Below are 17825 nucleotides of genomic sequence, written 5' to 3' on the forward strand. Positions count from 1 at the left end.
ATTGCTGGACCAATCTACTGGTCACAGCACACCACACACATACAGACACACATATACACACACACAATACACACACACATACAGACACACACACACACACACACACACACACACACACAACATACACACACAGACACACACACACACACACACACACACACACACACACACACACACACATACACACACACATACAGACACACACACACACACACACACACACACACACACACACATGACACACACACACACACACACACACACACACACATACTAAACGGTTATTCACATCCAAATCGTCCAGTTTCTGTGTAAAGTCGATGTGGACGCGCACTAGAGCCTCCTGTGTGTTTGCGGCGCGTCTACGGCGTCAGCGCAGCGCGAATCTGGCGTCAGCGCAGCGCTTCTTGAACGTTTTTGCGTTGACACTCTAGACGCGCGTCCAAGGCGTCAGCGTCAAGAAGTTGAAAATGCTGAACTTTTCTTGTCAGATGCGCCGCGTCGACCAATCAGGGACGAGTATCCAGAGACACAGAGACGTTATTATCAGGAAGAAAAACCCCAGAACCAGAACCACAAACATGAACGAAACATAAATATATACACCACAAACACCGAGACCATCACCAGGACTGACCAGACTAACCAGGACTAACAGGACTAAACCAGGACTAAACCAGGACCAACCAGGACTAAAGGACTAACCACCAGGACTAAACCAGACCAGGACCAGACCAGGACTAAACCAGGACTAAACCAGGACTAAACCAGGACCAGGACTAAACCAGGACTAGACCAGACCCAGACTAGACCAGGACTAGACCAGGACTGATCAGTGTCATTAGTGGAGTAATAAATATAAACTGGCTCCAGTCGTCGAGTCGATTTCCTCCGTTGATGTTTTATGTGATAAAAACACTAAAGTCTCAGTCTGGTCTGACATTGTTTGGGGAAAAGTCCAGGACCGGGCTCTTGTTTCCAGGACAACGGACGCACGTCAAGTATTTTTGTCCCGTTCGTCCACGGCGTCAAAGACACGGAGCGTCAGGCGGCGTCTGAACTCAAATGTAAAGGCTCCAAATAGAAACGTCAAGGTGTTTTTTTGACACTTTGGTGTGAACGAACCTTAACACTTGTCACTGAGTTTGTTTCCTTTCCAGGAGAATGGAGAAGAGACCAGGAGCAGCTGAACCAGGACTAAAACCAGGACCATGTCGGGTCTAAAGCAGGTCCTGGTCCCAGCGGCGTCTCTCTGTGCAGTAACCGTTCCAAACTTGTTGGCATCGACTTTAAAAAAGACCAAAGTGAAGCCTCTGCACACCTCAGGTCAGTGTCACAGTTTAAAGTTTCAAATCAAAGGTTAACCTCAAGTCTCACACTTTTACAACACTAAAGAAAGAGTGAAAAAAAGAGAAAAGGAGGAGAAAGAGAAGGAAGAGCAGCCGAGAATTTACACCAGGAGCATCAGTGACACTAAACTCTGTGTATTCTCACGTTTAAACTCTAAACTCTGTGTATTCTCACGTTTAAACTCTAAACTCTATGTATTCTCACGTTTAAACTCTAAACTCTGTGTATTCTCACGTTTAAACTCTAAACTCTATGTATTCTCACGTTTAAACTCTAAACTCTGTGTATTCTCACATTTAAACTCTAAACTCTATGTATTCTCACGTTTAAACTCTAAACTCTATGTATTCTCACGTTTAAATTCTAAACTCTGTGTATTCTCACGTTTAAACTCTAAACTCTGTGTATTCTCACGTTTAAATTCTAAACTCTGTATTCCACGTTTAAACTCTAAACTCTGTGTATTCTCACGTTTAAACTCTAAACTCTATGTATTCTCACGTTTAAACTCTAAACTCTATGTATTCTCACGTTTAAACTCTAATCTCTGTGTATTCTCACATTTAAACTCTAAATTCTGTGTATTCTCACGTTTAAACTCTAAACTCTGCATATTCTCACGTTTAAACTCTAAACTCTTTGTATTCTCATGTTTAAACTCTAAACTCTGCATATTCTCACATTTAAACTCTAAACTCTGTGTATTGTCACATTTAAACTCTAAACTTTTCCCGTCGTTCATGTTTTCGTTGTCGATCGTCTCTGTTCTGTTTTAAATCTCTAAACTCAAGTGTCAGAGTGGAGGTTTTGTAGANTGTCTCTGCTCCTCTGTCTCTGTCCTCTGTCTCTGTCTCTGCTTATGTCTCGATATTTTCTATATTTCTATTCATATTTGTGCTCCTTTTGTGGAAGTTCAAATGTAATATTAATAATTAATTCAATATTAGTTCAAATGTAATATTAATATTTCGTGTAGAGCTCAATGGGAAAAGCCTGTGTGCTGCAGTACCTGTTTTGTCCACTATGGCGCACTTGAGTCATTTACCTGCAGTACCAGACTTTGACCAGAGAGGGCGCTCCAGAGCAAATGTGTGTGAAGTCTGGTGAAAAATTTTCGTTTGACTATCATTTTGAGGACTTTCTGTGCAAAGCCTCAGGCCACCAGCAGAGGCCTCCTGAGCCGTTTGAGCCTTTGACAAAGTGAGGACACAGCAAAATGTCCTCACTTTGAAAAATCGTCCTCACTCTGTTGGTCTAAAACTCACAACGGTCCTCACTTTGAGGGGTTTGCGAGAACAGACACACACACACACAAAACACACACACACACACACAACACACACACACACACACACACACACACACACAACACACACACACACACACACAACACACACACACACACACACACACACACACCACACACACACACACACACACACACACACACATACACACACACACACACAGACACACACAGACACACACACATACAACACATACAACACACACAAACACACACACACACACACACACATACACACACAACACACACACACACACACATACACACACACACACAGAGACACACCACACACACACACAAACACACACACACCCACACACACATACACACACACACAGACACACAGACACACACACACACACACACACACACACACACACACACACACACACACATACACACACACACACACACACACACACACACACACACACACACACACACACACACACAGACACACACACACACACACACACACACACACACACACACACACACACATACACACACACACACACACACACACACATACACACACACACACACACACACAGAGACACACACACACACACACCAGACACACACACACAGACACACATAATCTCTAAAGGTTCGTTCACACCAAATCGTCCAGTTTCTGTGTAAAGTCGATGTGGACGCGCGACTAGAGCCTCTTGCGTTTTTGCGGCGCGTCTTCAGCGTCAGCGCGGCGTGAATCTGGCGTCGATGTGGTGCGTCTTGAACGTTTTAGCGTTGACTCTCTAGACGCGCATCCAAGGCGTCAGCGTCAAGAAGTTGAAAATGCTGAACTTTTCGCGTCAGAAGCGCCGCGTCGACCAATCAGGGACGAGTATCCAGAGACACAGAGACGTTATTATCAGGAAGAAAAACCCCAGAACCAGAAACATGAACGGAACATAAATATATACACCACAAACACCGAGACCATCACCAGGACCAGACCAGGACTAAACCAGGATTAAACAAGGACTAAACCAGGACTAAACCAGGACCAAACCAGGACTAGACTGAGACTAAACAAGGACTAGACCGGCACTAGACCAGGACTAGACCAGGACTAAACCAGGACTGATCCAGTGTCATTAGTGGAGTATAAATATAAACTGGCTCCAGTCATTGAGTCGATTTCCTCCGCTGATGTTTTATGTGATAAAAACACTAAAGTCTCTCAGTCTGGTCTGACATTGTTTGGGAAAAGTCCAGGACCGGGCTCTTGTTTCCAGGGGCAACGGACGCACGTCAAGTATTTTTGTCCCGTTCGTCCACGGCGTCAAAGACACGAGCGTCGGGGGCGTCTGAACTCAAATGTAAAGGCTCCAAATAGAAACGTCAAGGTGTTTTTTGACGCTTTGGTGTGAACGAACCTTAACACTTGTCACTGAGTTTGTTTCCTTTCAGGAGAATGGAGAAGAGACCAGGAGCAGCTGAACCAGGACTAAACCAGGACCATGTCGGGTCTAAAGCAGGTCCTGGTCCCAGCGGCGTCTCTCTGTGCAGTAACCGTTCCAAACTCGTTGGCATCGACTTTAAAAAAGACCAAAGTGAAGCCTCTGCACACCTCAGGTCAGTGTCACAGTTTAAAGTTTCAAATCAAAGGTTAACCTCAAGTCTCACACTTTTACAACACTAAAGAAAGAGTGAAAAAAAGAGAAAAGGAGGAGAAAGAGAAGGAAGAGCAGCCGAGAATTTACACCAGGAGCATCAGTGACACTAAACTCTGTGTATTCTCACGTTTAAACTCTAAACTCTGTGTATTCTCACATTTAAACTCTAAACTCTGTGTATTCTCACGTTTAAACTCTAATCTCTGTGTATTCTCACATTTAAACTCTAAATTCTGTGTATTCTCACGTTTAAACTCTAAACTCTGCTCATATTCTCACGTTTAAACTCTAAACTCTTTGTATTCTCATGTTTAAACTCTAAACTCTGCATATTCTCACGTTTAAACTCTAAACTCTTTGTATTCTCATGTTTAAACTCTAAACTCTGTGTATTGTCACATTTAAACTCTAAACTTTTCCCGTCGTTCATGTTTTCGTTGTCGATCGTCTCTGTTCTGTTTTAAATCTCTAAACTCAAGTGTCAGTGGAGGTTTTGTGGAGGTTTTGTGGAGGTTTTGCAGTGTTACGAGTCGTATCTGTGGAGCTGCGTTTCACTTTCACGTGTTGCTCCTCGCGTCTTTTTCTTCACTTGTTCTTGTAAAGTTTCGGTCTGATGTGGTGAAGTGTTTTTCGTTCCTCGAGCTCCTGATGTGACGCTCGGTGTTTACGTCGCTCTAGAGATTTTACACAACGGGTTTTGAAAGAGCAGGAAGTTCATTTTGACACATCGTGTTTATTTCCTGTTTTGCCCTGATAAACGTCTGGAGACGCTATGATGCTAAAAAATTACAACTCCAACTTCATTTAAGCAGCGAGTGGCGTCATGACGACTGTTGGACGCTCGTGTGACACTGATGGTGTAAATTGTCTGACTGGTGAAAATGTAAAGTAATTCAGCGATAACGGCTCATGTGCTGCTGCTGCTGCTGCTGCTGCTGCTGCTGCTGCTGCTGCTGCTGCTGCTGCTGCTGCTGCTGCTGCTGCTGCTGCTGCTGCTGCTGCTGCTGCTGCTGCTGCTCTTACACCTTTGCACAAATACACAAAACACACACCCTATGGACCCACCGCAGAGTCTCTGATGAGTTAAAACTCCAAAGACTAGAAGACTCACGTCAGAGCTATGGACTGAACAGGTCTGAGGTCTGAACCAGGACTGAACCAGGTCTGAACCAGGTCTGAACCAGGTCTGAACCAGGTCTGAACCAGGTCTGAACAGGACTCTGTTGTTATTGGTTGACAGAGACGAGGATCTGGGCGTTCCTTTTGGTCAAGAGCCTCAGACAGAGCTGGACTCCATCTTCCAGGTTTGTGCTGTGACACACACAAACACACACGCACACACTACACACACATTAACACACACACAAGTTCACATGTAAATGAATCTGCTGCTTGTGACAGTGTTGGTTGTTTCTCAGCTGTAGATCAGAGCAGCGTTACAGCTAACAGTGTAAATGTAATGTTTACAGACTTAATGTTAAGTTTGCAGTTTGAATGTTAAGTTTAAGTCTAAATGTAAAATTTACATACTAAGTGTAAAGTTTACAGTGGAAATGCAAAGTTTACAGTTTGAATGTAAAGTTTATAAACTAAATGTAAAGTATAAGTCTTAATGTAAAGTTTACAGACTAAGTGTAAAGTTTAAGTCTAAATGTAAAGTTTACAGTGTAAATTAAGACAAAGTGTAAAGTTTTCATTCAGTTTACAGTCTAAATATAAAGTTTAAGTTTACAAGCTAAGTGTAAAGTTTACTGTCTTAATGTAAAGGTTAAGTCTAAATGTAAAGTTTACAGACTTAAGTCTAAAGTTTACAGTCTTACTATAAAATTTACAGTGTAAGGGTAAAGTTTACATACTTAGTGTAAAGTTTACAGTCTAAAGTAAAGTGCAGCTCTACGTATGTTTAGTTCAACACTAAATACTACAAAAACACACTAGAGACTTTTTCACAACCCACCACCGGACAAAGTGTGGAGGTGTGGACCGTACGCGGCAGGAGTGGAAAAAATAATGTCTAGATAGAATTCATAAGAGGAAAATGGTTTGTCGAGGTCGCTCTAAGTGCTGGCCTCCATGAGCTTCATTTGGAGCTGAGCTGTGGGTGACGTCACACTCAGAACACTTCTTCACACAGTGTGTGGTTCCAGGTTCTGGAGGAGCAGGTCCTGAGGTTTGTCCAACAGCAGCTGCAGAGGCTCCACAGGCTCCTGGCCTCAGATTACCCAGAATGCTCCGAGAGTGAGGAGGAGGAGAGCAGAGAGGTTCTGAACATCACCCTGGACTTCCTGAAGAGGATGGACCAGGAACATCTGGCCCAGCGCCTGAGAGACAGTAAGAACCTCCAGATGCCCTCCCATCCTCCTGTATCCCCGTGTGTCAGGTGCCCTCCCCGTGTGTCAGGTGCCCTCCCTGTGTGTCAGGTGCCCTCCCCGTGTGTCAGGTGCCCTCCCCGTGTGTCAGGTCCCTCCCCGTGTGTCAGGTGCCCTCCCCGTGTGTCAGGTCCCTCCCGTGTGTCAGGTGCCCTGTCGGTGCCCTCCGTGTGTCAGGTGCCCTCCCCGTGTGTCGGGTGCCCTCCCCGTGTGTGTCAGGTGCCCTCCCGTGTGTCAGGTCCCTCCCCGTGTGTCAGGTGCCTCCCCGTGTGTCAGGTCCCTCCCCGTGTGTCAGGTGCCCTCCCCGTGTGTCAGGTGCCTCCCCGTGTGTCAGGTGCCCTCCCCGTGTGTCGGGTGCCCTCCCCGTGTGTCGGGTGCCCTTCCCGTGTGTCGGGTGCCCTCCCCGTGTGTCAGGTGCCCTCCCTGTGTGTCAGGTCCCTCCCTGTGTGTCAGGTTTCCTCCTGTATGAAATATGTGACATGTTTGACATTCTAACTCTTGTGTGTTGTTTAAAGGGAGTAAAGTTGGATTCAGAGATAAACTGAAGTGTGATCTGCAGCAGAGGTTCAGCCGTGTGTTTGAGGGCGTGGCTAAACCAGGAGACTCCGCCCCCCTGTCCCAGATCTACACAGAGCTCTACATCACAGAGGGCGGAGCCTCAGAGGTCAACCAGGAACATGAGGTCAGACACGTGGAGACGGCGTCCAGGAGACCGGCCGCTCCAGAGACCATCACATGTGAAGAGCTCTTTAAACCCCGCCCACATTCACCACAGCCAATCAGATTAGTGCTGACGAAGGGCGTGGCCGGCGTGGGGAAAACAGTGCTGACTCAGAAGTTCGAGTCTGGACTGGGCTGAAGGCCGGACCCACCAGGACCTCCAGCTGCTGTTCCCCTTCACTTTCAGAGATCTGAACGTGCTCAGAGACACACAGTTCAGCCTGGTGGAGCTGCTGCACCACTTCTTCAGTCCATCCAAAGATCTCTGCAGCTTCCAACAGCTCCAGGTGCTCTTCATCTTTGACGGTCTGGACGAGTGCAGACTTCCTCTGGACTTCGGCCGAACCCGGGTCCTGAGCGACCCCACAGAGTCCGCCTCAGTGCACGTGCTGCTGGTGAACCTCATCAGGGGGAGCCTGCTTCCCTCCGCTCTCCTCTGGATAACCACGCGCCCCGCCGCGGCCAATCAGATCCCTGCTGAGTGCGTCTCCATGGTGACAGAGGTGCGAGGGTTCGCCGACCCGCAGAAGGAGCAGTACTTCAAGAAGAAGCTCAGAGACCAGGCCACGGTCGTCATCTCCCACATCAAGAGCGTCCGCAGCCTCTACATCATGAGCCACATCCCGATCTTCTGCTGGATCCTCTCCACAGTTCTACAGAAGCTTCTGGAACAAACAGAGGAACCAGAGCTGCCCCGGACTCTCACACAGATGTACGTCCACTTCCTGGTGGTGCAGGCCAAAGTCCAGAACATCAAGTATCAGCAGGGATCAGGGGAGGACCTTCACACTGGACTCCAGAGACCAGGGAGATGGTGAAGTCTCTGGGAAAAGTGGCCTTTGAGCAGCTGCAGAAAGGAAACCTGATCTTCTACGAGAGTGACCTGAGCGAGTGTGGGCTGGACGCTGCAGCGGCCTCAGTGTACTCCGGAGTGTTCACACAGGTCTTTAGAGAGGAGCCAGGCCTGTACCAGGACAAGGTCTACTGCTTCATCCATCTGAGTGTGCAGGAGTTTCTGGCTGCTCTTCACGTCCATCAGACCTTCTACAGCTCTGGAGAGAACCTGCTGGAGACACCACACTCCTCTGAGAGTCCAGACCCTGAGGCCTTCTACCGCTCTGCTGTGGACCAGGCCTTACAGAGTCCAAACGGACACCTGGACCTGTTCCTGCGCTTCCTCCTGGGGCTGTCTCTGCCGACCAATCAGAGGCTGCTGCAGGGTCTGCTGACTCACACAGGAAGTGACCCGACCAATCAGGAGACAGTAAAGTTCATCAAACAGAAGCTGGATGAAGAGGGTCTGTCTGCAGAGAGAAGTCTGAACCTGCTCCACTGTCTGAACGAGCTCAACGACCAAAGTCTGGTGCAGGAGATACAGAAGAACATGAGAAGATACCTCTCTGATGGAACCATGTCTCCTGCTCAGTGGTCTGCTCTGTCCTTCGTCTTACTGTCCTCAGACTCAGACCTGGAGGAGTTTGACCTGAGGAAATACCAGGCCTCAGAGAACGCTCTCCTGGGTCTGCTGCCGGTGGTCAGAGCCTACCACCAAAAGCCCTGTGAGTCCAGACTGTATTTAAACTCTTGTGTGGAGGTTCTAGTCTCTAGTCCCTCTCTGTCCTCAGACTGTCCCTCTCTGTCCTCAGACTTTAGTCTCTAATGTCCTCTCTGTCCTCAGACTGTATTTAAACTCTTGTGTGGTTCTAGTCTCTAATGTCCTCTCTGTCCTCAGACTGTATTTAAACTCTTGTGTGTTCTAGTCTCTAATGTCCCTCTCTGTCCTCAGACTGTATTTAAACTCTTGTGTGGAGGTTCTAGTCTCTAATGTCCCTCTCTGTCCTCAGACTGTATTTAAACTCTTGTGTGGAGGTTCTAGTCTCTAATGTCCCTCTCTGTCTCAGACTGTATTTAAACTCTTGTGTGGAGGTTCTAGTCTCTAATGTCCCTCTCTGTCCTCAGTCTTTGTGGCTGTGGTCTGTCTCCTCACAGCTGTGCTCCTCTGGCCTCAGTCCTCAGCTCCTCCAGTCTCACACATCTGGATCTCAGTCACAACGACCTCCAGGACTCAGGAGTGGAGCTGCTGTGTTCTGGACTGAAGAGCGCCCCCTGCAGACTGGAGACGCTCAGGTGAGACGCTCCCATGATGCACTCTGCCCCCTTGTGTCCACATGAGTGTAATGCTGTGTCTTTAGGCTGTCTGGATGTCTGGTCTCAGAGAGGGGCGGGGCTGCTCTGGCCTCAGCTCTGAGCTCCGCCCCCTCCCACCTCAGAGAGTTGGACCTGAGCTACAACCATCCAGGACCCTCCGCCGAGCTCCTGACCGCTCTACAGGACCAGCGCCCCCTGCTGTCTGTCAGGTGAGAGAACGCTGGTCTCTGGTCTGGTCCTGGTCTGGTCTCTGTCTGTCCTGGTCTGGTCTCTGGTCTGGTCTGGTCTGGTCTGGTCTGGTCCTGGTCTGGTCTGGTCCTGGTCTGGTCCTGGTCTGGTCTGGTCTGGTCTGGTCCTGGTCCTGGTCTGGTCTGGTCTGGTCTGGTCCGGTCTGGTCTGGGTCTGGTCCTGGTCTGGTCCTGGTCTGGTCTGGTCTGGTCCTGGTCTGGTCCTGGTCTGGTCCTGGTCTGGTCTAAACTGGACTTGTGTGTTTCAGGTTGGATCCTGCTGGAGAGCGCTGGATGGTTCCAGGTCTGAGGAAGTGTGAGTCTGTTTTGTTTCCTTCACACAGTAAAGTGCAGAGAACAGCTCAGGTCATTCACTCAGGTCATTCACTCTGTTTCAAATGGGTTCAAATCTCGCTCAGTTTTCCTTCACTGGACCATTCTGGTGAAGTTTATCATTTCACCGGGATATGAGCCGCAGATGTGACATGTAGAGGTGATTCCGTTGTGTTACTTACTGTAAACAAGGGCCACACTCATCTCATTTGCACGATATAAATCTGTGTCAGAGAGTTTCAAATACACCCAGCCTAGTTTTCCTTTACTTTCCTCTCAATCGTCTGAGCGACTGTGTTGTTTCGGACAGGTGTGTGACAGGTGTGTGACAGGTGTGTGACAGGTGTGTGACAGGTGTGGACCAGGACACAACCAGAAGAGAGACTGAGGTGAAGTGTTTGTGTTTCAGACTCCTGTGACGTTTCTCTGGACCCAAACACAGCTCACAGACGTATGCTTCTGTCTGAGGACCATCGCACGGTGACCTGCGTGAAGGAGGAGCAGGAGTATCCAGATCATGACGACAGGTTCACAGTCCGGCCTCAGGTCCTGAGCTGCACCGGCCTCAGGGGGCGCTGTTACTGGGAGGTGGACTGGAGCGGGAGGAGGGTTGAAATAGCAGTGAGTTACAGAGAGATCAGACGGAGCGGGGGAGGGGAGTGTGAGTTTGGATTCAACGATCACTCCTGGTGTCTGAGGATCTACGATGACGGAGAGTACTTTGTCTGGTACAACAGCAACTCAACGCGCCTCCACCGCTGCTGTCACTCAGAGAGAGGGGGCGTGCCCTGTGGCAGAGTGGGCGTGTTCCTGGACTCTGAGGCTGGAGCTCTGTCCTTCTATGACGTCTCCTCTGCTGGAGAACTGTTCCACCTCTGGACCTTCTCCTCGTCCTTCTCTGAGCCTCTGTTTCCAGGGTTTAGGATGGTGAGCGAAGGTTCCTCTGTGACTCTGGTGAAAGAGACGAGACAAACCTGAAGATAAACTGGACTTGTGCCACGATGAGAACAAAAAATAAAGAGAAATAAAAAATGAAAACTGAAATAAAAACTCTAAACACAGAAAGTGAACGAGGCCAAAGTGACTGGACTGTTTTGGACCAGAGGAGGTATGGGGCATTAACTGTAACATGTTACATATTTAGATCACCGTGTTCATTTTATTGTTTTGAAAATTCTATATTATTATTCTATTTTATCGATGTATTCATGTTTTATAAGTTTCACTTTAGTTTGAGTCACTCTGAGTCTCTCCTCCCTTTGCTCCCTGCACTAAGTCACAGCGTAACATCACAGCAAACTCGGCTGACAGGAGCTGACGGGGATTTACTGTCATGGTTCTTTTATGTTATTAGGTTCTTTTTTCAGACCAAGGGTTTGTTTTCATCCCTGACAGTTTGAACTGTTCACTCTTCCTCAGAGTCACGTGATGTTGCTGTGACGTGTCTGGTCAGATGATTTAAACAGGTTTTTGGCGCTGTTTTCCTACAGGTGGAGGCAGGACGACAGCGCCACCTGCAGTCCCACTTCCTCAGGACAGAACCCCAGGTGTGTGAGAGTAAAAAAGCCCCTCGTCCCAATCTATAATCCCGTAGGCATGTTTCCGTATTTCGATTGTCTCTTTAATCCAGCGTTTCCTTCTCGCGTTCTGTTCTGAACATAGAACAAACGCGAGAAGGAAACAGCGAAGGCGAAACACGAGCAACAAAACACAAAGCAGAACAGGAACAACTCAAATCGGCCGTTTCTGACCAGTGTAAAAGAGACAGAACCACGTTATGAACTGGGACGGAGCGAACATCACTGGGACAGAGGAAAACAAACATCGCCGCTGGATTAAAGAAGCAATCGAAATACGGAAACGTGCCCACAGGACGATAAACCAGGACCAAACCAAACTGTCAGGGATGAAAACAAACTCTTGGTCTGCAAAAAGAACCTAATAACATGAATTATCGGAAGACCAAAATGAACCTCATCGGACTGTCATGGTTCATGTTTTGTTTTGCATATTCCAGTGTGTCTTGTTCCTTTAGTCGATGTCCTTGGTGTTTTTATTTGCCCTTAGTAAGTGTCTGCTTGTGTTTTGTTCTTCCTGTATGTTGTTAAATTTAAATCAGTAAATGAAATCAGTAAATGAAAAAACTAAATAAAATTTCTATTAAGTTTTTTTTTTTTTTTTTTTTTTATTAATGAAGGTCTATATTTTTGTACCAGATTTGATTGAATATTTACAGACTGTTTTTGATGTTAAACTTTTTAAACCTTGAGATCTCTTACCTGTACTTACCTGTACTTACCTGTACTTACCTGTACTTACCTGTACTTACCTGTACTTTGAAATGAGCTCATCCAGTTAAGGGAGTTAGTCTCTAAAAGGAGCCAGCCTCACCTGAAAGCGCTGTGTGTGTCTTCAGGTTCGTGTCATGCTTGTTTTTAACTTTGTCTTTTTTGTAAATATTTTTTTTTTAATGTTTTTGATGGTGAAATAAACACACTTTGGGTTTGCACTGGAAATCGTCTCAGCTCGACTCAGTTCCTCTGAGACTCTGCTAGAGTTGTTGTCCGGGTTATTACACATCCCTGCCCCAGAACAACAGTAACAACACGTGTTTTTATAAGTTTTTCAGTACAATAATCATGCTTTTATTGAACTTTTTGAGCTAGAAAAGTTACAAACTGTGGCTTTAAGTCATACTAGTGATGGTCTAAACGAGCCGAGGCACAGATACACGTATCATGCGCTGAAAGCATCGCCTCAGCCGAGCCGTGTCACTGAGCGTATCGCTTTAAGAAAAGTCACGTGACCAACACAGTGACTGTGTCGTATTGTAGGACATTGTGTCACGTGTCATTGAGGCGTCAGTTCTACATCAGGACGTCCGGCACAGATCGAGCCACTCGCTGCTACGACGTCGTTCGTCACTGTGGAGCCTCCAAGGAAGAGAAAGTTTTCTTCCGTGTGGATCATTTTGATCTCAACACCTGAGAAGGTCATTTATATTCCATTCCCGTTTCCATGGCAGACAAAGTCTTTTATAAGTATTTTTATGACCCACAGGTGAAATGTCGTCAATGCTCAGCGGAGTTGTCCTGTGCAACTCGAAACACATCATCAGTGCTCCAGCATTACACAGTAGAGCTCGACATGAAAGAGAACAAACTGTTTCCAAGAGGAGACATCGTTTGAGCCCAAACATGCTTCAAAAAGTTCTATTTCTTAATAAAAATGTTTGAAATCCACCCCCCACAAAAAGGAAAAAAAAGACAAGCACTCAAATGTTACAAGCACAATGTGTGCGATGTTCACACACACTCACATGACACACACATGAATCATCACAAGAAGATTCACTCTAATTTCACAGAGATGATTGAACATCGGCCCAATTATTATGTTCACATGGTCAGATCTTGCACTTAGTTATGCAAACTCATTACAACGTGTTTCTTTTGTAGTATAGTTGCAGTACATTTTTAAACCACTAGATGGAACCCACACACTCACCAACACAGTGTGATACAGTCTCCACACACAAGGGAAAAGTGTGATACACACAAGGGAAAAGTGTGATACACACAAGGGAAAAGTGTGATACACACAAGGGAAAAGTGTGATACACACACTGAGGCGTCATCTACGCATCACTAAGTCATACTAATGTACAGCCTGTAGACGATGAAACAGGATTTACACCTAATTAACACTGGATTTGTAACGTGTTGCTCCTGTCTCCCCATGCTCGATGTTCAGGACACAGCACCAGTTTGACCAGACGCCAACACGACTTTTAGCATGTAGTCCACCAAGTTTATTGACCATGAGTGAATTGTAAAATGTTGATAACTTGCTTAAATTTGATCAAACGTTAACCTTATTTAAAATCATTCATAATTTACCTGCTCCCCCACTGAGAGGGTTTGTGGTGTTCAGTTCAGAGACGACCTGCCGAGGCGCACGCTCCACAACCGCGGGAGAGCGCCGCCTTCCAACACGCAGACGCTCTTTTGGTCGGTCGGTCATCATCCTCCTACAGAACCATAAACCTCCCACATGAAACTATATCATGTACAAATCATGACGGCTTTTAACCAAACAGACCTGTGCACATGAATCTGTCCTGTATGAACGCAGCAACATGAAGCGTAAATATGTAAATAGTTTATGTTATTAGCTTCTTTTTTCAGACCAAGAGTTTGTTTTCATCCCTGACAGTTTGGACTGTGCACCAGCGTCTTCCTCAGAGTCACGTGATGTTGCTGTGACGTGTCTGGTCAGATGATTTAAACAAGTTTTTGGGGCTGTTTTCCTACTGGTGGAGGCAGGACGACAGCGCCACCTGCAGTCCCACTTCCTCAGGACAGAACCGCAGGTGTGTGAGACGATAAACCTGGGACGAGGGGCTTTTTTACTCTCACACACCTGGAATTCTGTCCTGAGGAAGTCGCCAAAACCTGTTTAAATCAGCTGCGCAGGGAGCAGTCGAAACTGTGAAGTATGAAAACAAACCCTTGGTCTGAAAAAAGAACCTAGTAACATAAATTATCAGAAGACCAAATGAACCTCGTCGGACTATATGTAAATAGTGTTTGGATGTGGCGACTGAGACTGAATAAGACTATAGTTTTACTTCCTGATCGACTGGATGGACGACTGCATCAGTTTACATTATACTGTATTTTATTGGCATGTGCGCCATTTATGACATCAACCTGTGCAGGGAAATTGGCCATTTTGCTCTAACCTGCACAAACTTCTTTGTGTAATTCAATGTTTATTTTTTATGTGCGTTGTCCCTGATAAATTAAAAAATTAAAATAAAATAAATTGTAAGGACCAAAATCTTTGCAGGCGAGTGTAGCTGCTGAATTTTAAATAAGCCACGATGATGAGATCAAATGAGATAATACAGTTTGGTAAGAACACGCTCGGGTAATCGGCTGAACAGGCCGTTTCATGAAGTGTCATGAAGAGGTTATTGTGTGAACACGGCAGCGATAATTTCACAAGTTGTTCATGGTTTCCAAGTGCAGCCTCGTTCTCCAGCCAAGAGCTCCGTGGATTGTTTGTCTCAGACTCAGTATCATGTGCATGAGGCTTTGGCCGTTATGTGACAGACTGGTTATGGTTGTGTGATTGACCAATGTCTTTCAGACGTCACCTGAAGTTTCCCAAATCTGATTTTTTGGCTTTTGTGTTCATGTATCTGATCTTTTAACCCTTGTGCTGTCCTTCAGATCAGTCCAGTATATTGTAATAATAATGATATTATTATTTACTTACTACTACTACTACTACTACTACTACTACTACTACTACTACTAATAATAATAATAATAATAATAATAATAATAATAATAATAATAATAATACATGGGCTAAACATGGGCTAAACCAGGACTCAACCTGGAGTAAACATGGGCTAAACTTTTGCTATTACTTTTTATTTATTTTGTATCTACTTGACTATATTTGCCGTAATAAAATTGGGTAAAAGGTTTATGGAGGAGATTGATGAAAGCAGTGTGATCAAACCATTCAAATGTTGTTGTTATAACTTCTTTCCCTAATTTAGGAGTTCACTTTCATTTTTAACTACACCAAAACCGTAATTTCATAAAGAAAAACAACAACAACAACAACAACAACAACAAACCAGTGAATGAATAATCAGCGTATGATCCTGCCTGGTCAACTCAGTGTTTGTCCTGTAGGTGGCAGTAATGCGCCTTATCTACGCATGTCCACTTTTAAGGCTACTTCCTATGAATTTTACAGCTAAAAGAAAATGCTCCGTTTGTTTGTATGAAATTAAATTAAAACATTTAAGCATTGAACAGAAAATAGAAGTTAGGCTGTATCCCGCTGGTTTACGCTGCGTCTTTGGCGATAAACAGCGTCTGAACACAACCGCGATCGCAATGAGGTGACGTTTCCTTTCTAGAGACACGTTAAACATAAAAAATAGCGATATGCATTCGTAAACGTGATTTCAAAATATTCGTAGTACTTTAATCAAATACTGAGTCACCACGCTTTACGGTTTAGCGCTTAAATATATACTTGTGTTTGTGTTTTCACAACGTGTCAGGATGGCCGAGTGGTCTAAGGCGCCAGACTCAAGGATAATCTCCTTCCTTCCTTAGAAACGGGACTTCTGGTCTCCGACTGGAGGCGTGGGTTCGAATCCCACTTCTGACACATACCTTTTCTTGACTTCAGACACATAAATCTAATACTGTCTTTTGATTTACGATGTAATAATTATTATAATTATTATTATTATTATGCATAATAATGATCAAAAGTGCATATTGTTGGTACTGCATATTCATATATATATATATATATATATATATATATATATATATATATATATATATATTTATTTATTTTTTTTTATTACACTTTGTTACACATACAAAAGGTTAAAAACAAAGAAAATCATTTATTGGATATTGAATTACAACACATATAAGTAATAATATGCACATGAAATGACACAATGTCACAAGAAGAAGAAGAAGAAGAAGAAGAAGAAGAAGAAGAAGAAGAAGAAGAAGAAGAAGAAGAAGAAGAAGAAGAAGAAGAAGAAGAAGAAGAAGAAGAAGAAGAAGAAGAAGAAGAAGAAGAAGAAGAAGAAGAAGAAGAAGAAGAAGAAGAAGAAGAAGAAGAAGAAGAAGAAGAAGAAGAAGAGGCAATAGGAGCTCTGGGCAAGTCCTGCCAAGTGCTGCAACATGAGCACAGACGTCACAAGACGTCAGAGGCTTTTCTTTGACTCTATTTTATCAGGTTGTTGTTGTTGTTGTCATTGTCGTCGTCGTCGTCGTCAAGGTGACAGGATGACATTTCTTCATACACACGTATGAATCTTATCTCATAACATGTCCTCATACACATGATGTGGATCTGAAGGAGTGACATGTTCTGGTCCATGTTTTGCAAGAAAAGAATTGACCTATAAGATAAATAAGTCCAATTTAAACTTGTGCTATAAACTGTATAACAAGAAACTAGCACAGGCTCGCGCATGCACGCAAACACACACACACACACACACACACACACACACACACACACACACACACACACACACACACACACACACACACACACACACACACACACACACACACACACACACACAGAGTGAGAGAGGAAAAACAAAAAAAACAAAAAAATACTTACGTGTACCTTTCCCAGTTTTAGGAGAATCAAAGGTAAACTGAACAATATTAACAGCAGCAGCAGCAGTGCAGATGAGGAGATGACAGAAGAAGCATAGTAGTAGTAGTAGTAGTAGTAGTAGTAGTAGTAGTAGTAGTAGTAGTAGTAGTAGTATTTGTCTCTGTCATGTGGTCATTATGTTCTATAGGCTTCAGGGCTGCAGCACCTTTGAACAGATGTAGATATTAGCATAAATCCAAATGACAAATAAAAAAAACAATGCTTTATGAATTCTGTATCATAATACACACACACACACACACACACACACACAAACAAACACACACACACACACACACACACACACATACACACACTTAAATAACCAAGTAACATGGTAAAATAATAAGTGTGGTGGACTCACGTGAGACATTGAGAATCATGCTAGTGTGGCTAGTTATTAATCCGTCGTTCACAATGTAGGAAGAAGCTCTACACCACATCAGGAGTCCACGATGGGCTTCTGTCAGAGTCACGCTGCGTGTGATTGTAGTGTATATATATATATATATATATATAT

The 17825-nt window shown here is 44.9% G+C and overlaps 1 protein-coding gene, 2 long non-coding RNA genes, 1 other non-coding gene and 1 pseudogene across 4 annotated transcripts in view; 4 read left to right on the forward strand and 1 right to left on the reverse strand.

Moving 5' to 3' along the window:
* The window catches only part of LOC129407540 (uncharacterized), a 4954-nt gene extending 3757 nt beyond the window's left edge, over nt 1-1197 (forward strand). The window contains exon 3 of the long non-coding RNA XR_008631601.1: nt 1161-1197. This is a non-coding gene — a long non-coding RNA (uncharacterized LOC129407540). The remainder of the gene's footprint in view (nt 1-1160) is intronic.
* Nucleotides 1198-1259: 62 nt separating this feature from the next.
* LOC129407409 (protein NLRC3-like) lies at nt 1260-9030 on the forward strand (annotated as a pseudogene).
* Nucleotides 9031-9181: 151 nt separating this feature from the next.
* LOC110161361 (tripartite motif-containing protein 14-like) lies at nt 9182-11479 on the forward strand. Its single transcript, XM_055148989.1, has 5 exons — nt 9182-9239; nt 9297-9497; nt 9563-9727; nt 10015-10061; nt 10488-11479. Exons 2-5 carry the CDS (start codon nt 9310-9312, stop codon nt 11054-11056), a joined length of 969 nt encoding a protein of 322 aa, XP_055004964.1. The 5' UTR covers nt 9182-9239; nt 9297-9309; the 3' UTR covers nt 11057-11479.
* A 4685-nt stretch (nt 11480-16164) lies between these two features.
* On the forward strand, nt 16165-16279 carry trnal-caa (transfer RNA leucine (anticodon CAA)). The gene is made up of 2 exons: nt 16165-16202; nt 16234-16279. It is a non-coding gene; the product is annotated as a tRNA-Leu (tRNA).
* Nucleotides 16280-16713: 434 nt separating this feature from the next.
* On the reverse strand, nt 16714-17744 carry LOC129407539 (uncharacterized). The gene is made up of 3 exons (XR_008631600.1): nt 17670-17744; nt 17267-17471; nt 16714-17036 (listed from the first exon to the last, which is right to left on the reverse strand). It is a non-coding gene; the product is annotated as an uncharacterized LOC129407539 (long non-coding RNA).
* Between the last annotated feature and the right edge of the window lie 81 nt (nt 17745-17825).

The sequence above is a fragment of the Boleophthalmus pectinirostris genome, unplaced genomic scaffold, assembly GCF_026225935.1.
Source record: "Boleophthalmus pectinirostris isolate CB_2022bp ecotype Guang Dong unplaced genomic scaffold, ASM2622593v1 HiC_scaffold_12, whole genome shotgun sequence".
NCBI classification, from domain to species: Eukaryota; Metazoa; Chordata; class Actinopteri; order Gobiiformes; family Gobiidae; genus Boleophthalmus; species Boleophthalmus pectinirostris.